Source organism: Galendromus occidentalis, unplaced genomic scaffold (assembly GCF_000255335.2).
Source record: "Galendromus occidentalis unplaced genomic scaffold, Mocc_1.1 scf7180000075550, whole genome shotgun sequence".
In the NCBI taxonomy this organism is placed as follows: Eukaryota; Metazoa; Arthropoda; class Arachnida; order Mesostigmata; family Phytoseiidae; genus Galendromus; species Galendromus occidentalis.
In genome coordinates this window covers 1-2,353 of record NW_003803540.1, presented here as the reverse complement: position 1 = coordinate 2,353, position 2,353 = coordinate 1, and the positions used below count along the sequence as shown (strand labels likewise).

General features: G+C 52.1%; 1 protein-coding gene across 1 annotated transcript; it reads right to left on the bottom strand.

Moving 5' to 3' along the window:
• Positions 1-861: 861 nt before the first annotated feature.
• On the bottom strand, positions 862-2,334 carry LOC100907827 (uncharacterized). Its single transcript, XM_003737424.1, has one exon. The coding sequence runs from the start codon at positions 2,332-2,334 to the stop codon at positions 862-864; it is 1,473 nt and encodes a 490-aa protein (XP_003737472.1).
• Positions 2,335-2,353: the final 19 nt, after the last annotated feature.

Below are 2,353 nucleotides of genomic sequence, written 5' to 3'. Positions count from 1 at the left end.
TCCGGTCTGGACACCGTGAGTCAACTCATGGTCATTAGAATTTTTCTGGGTAGCTACTTCAGCCCATCACTGTGTAGCCGACGTCGACGCCGACAACGAGGGAAGCTTGCCCTGTGATGTAATAGAGGTCCACCGAAGGGTCTCGATGACGTATTGAAGGTTGATCTTTTCATTCTGAAGAAGTCGATCTCTCCGTTTGAGATCCGAAACTTCGAGAACCAATTCGTCACTCAGGCGTCGGTAGGGAACTCGCATTCTTCCACGAAATCGGCTGCACGCTCGATGAAGCGTTCCATGTCTAGGCTTCCTTGACTAAAGCCGTAGGTCTCCTCACGATTCACGGGGATATTTTGTTTCCCGACAAACTGTCACGAGCCGGAACGACCGGAGGACGGAAAACACTGACGATGCTATTGATGAGATCGTCTCTCGGTCGATCGCTCGCGGATCATGCGAATTTCGATGGAAACCCGAAAGGACTGACGATGCCTTCGGAGTCTCGCGCACGCTACTGATAAGATGGCGGAGCTCCACTGCGGCTGGCTGAGAGAGCTGCCATCGGACGTGCTGCCGTCCACATTCTGGCTGCGATCACCGCGAGCGAACGAAGAGCTGACGACTGCTCTCCATCATTTATTGAACAGAAAGGTGTTCCGGTATGGGTCATTGGTACAGTTTGTACGACTCGCGCTTCGAGACGCGACACTCCCGGCCGGATTTGTGAACAATTCACTGATCTCTCTGCGTTCAGAATGAGAAAGGTGTGGGCTCCCCGCGCACATGTTCAAGAGTTGCCGAGTGTGTTTGTCTCATGATTTGATTTGTATGCGTGTTCACTATTAGCTTTGCCGACTAGATGCCCTACTGGCTAGCGTTCTCGGCTGGACGTTGAGATGGTTCGTCAATCGGAGCACTCTCGAGTTTATAAAGCAGCTGGATTGGTCGGTTGTAGGTCTTCCCATTTGCGCAGCGTATAACGCAGGATCGCTTCTTGCCGTCTGTCGAGTCCCCTCCGTAGAGTGACATAATCCGGCACAGTGGCCAGGTCGCTCTATTCGGGCTTTCATCGAAGAGCAGACAAACGTCGCCGGGAGCGAATTCTGTAGATTTGCAAGGGTTTCGGGTGTGCATCGACCTTAACTGTTGTAGATACTCCGATCGGAAACGTTTCCAATATGCGCTTAGGATATTTTGTAGATAAACGTGCCTCTGTAAGAGTATGACGGCGTTCGAGTCTTCTCTACGGACCTCCTTCAGATCTACAGTCGGCAGACGGGTCGTAGCTCTGTAGCCGAACATCAGGTCGGCGGGAGTAAGAGCCCGGATGTCATCTGGCGTTGTGCTTACCGGCGTAAGCGGCCGACTGTTAACCATAGCTTCGATGTCCGTGAGAATGGTCTCGAGTTCGCGAAAGAACGGGACTTTACGGCGCAGAACTTTCCTGAGGGGCCGCTTCACGACCTGAATCAACCGTTCATGAACTCCGCCTCTCCAAGGGCTTTTCTCGGTGATGAAGGACCATGTAATTTCCTTTGAGTTCAGCCACGAGTTCACATCGGGGCTTTGGAGGTGCCTGAACATGATTCTAAACTCCCGCGCGGCTCGTTTGAAGGTCAGCCCGTTATCTGACAACATTCGGACGACTGTCGGGAAGCGGTTGACGAATCTGCGGAATGCCAGGAGGAATTCAAAGGTGGTCATATCCAGGCACAGCTCCAGATGCACTGCACGGATAAGACAACATGTATACAGGAGCAGATACACTTTCCGAGTTTTGCCATTCTCATCCTTGTACGCTAGTGGTCCGGCAAAATCGACTGCCGTGGTTGACCATGGGATATCGTGATCCACACGGAAAGCGGGCAGGCAGGGGGACTCCATTTGTCCAGGGACGGCCTTGAAGCGACGACAAGTCGTACACTTCGCTATGACCTCTTTAGTGAGGCGTCTGGCCTTCAGGACCAGATAGCGCCTTCTGAGATTGTGTAGAGTGCCGACGATTCCACCGGAATGGAGGCATTCCCGCGCGTGTATATTGAGAATTAGTAGCTTTACGGCGGGTTCGTCGGAGGGTAAAAGAATCGGGTATATCTCATCGTACGTGAACGATTCGGCTCTCTCAAGGCGAGTCCTGCTACGGATAAACCTGTCTTCACTGAAGAAAGGGCTGTATTTGAAAAGGGAGCTGGTTTTCGGCACGCTTTGGCATTCGGAAGAGTATTCTATCGGGAAACGCCTTTGCTGGATTCTCCTGATCAGGTCGTCTCGTGACAACACGAATTCCTCCGTAGATATAGTTAGTAGATTGATTGGCGGATCCCTTCCCGAATTCATGGCCGTTTGTCCCAAGCTT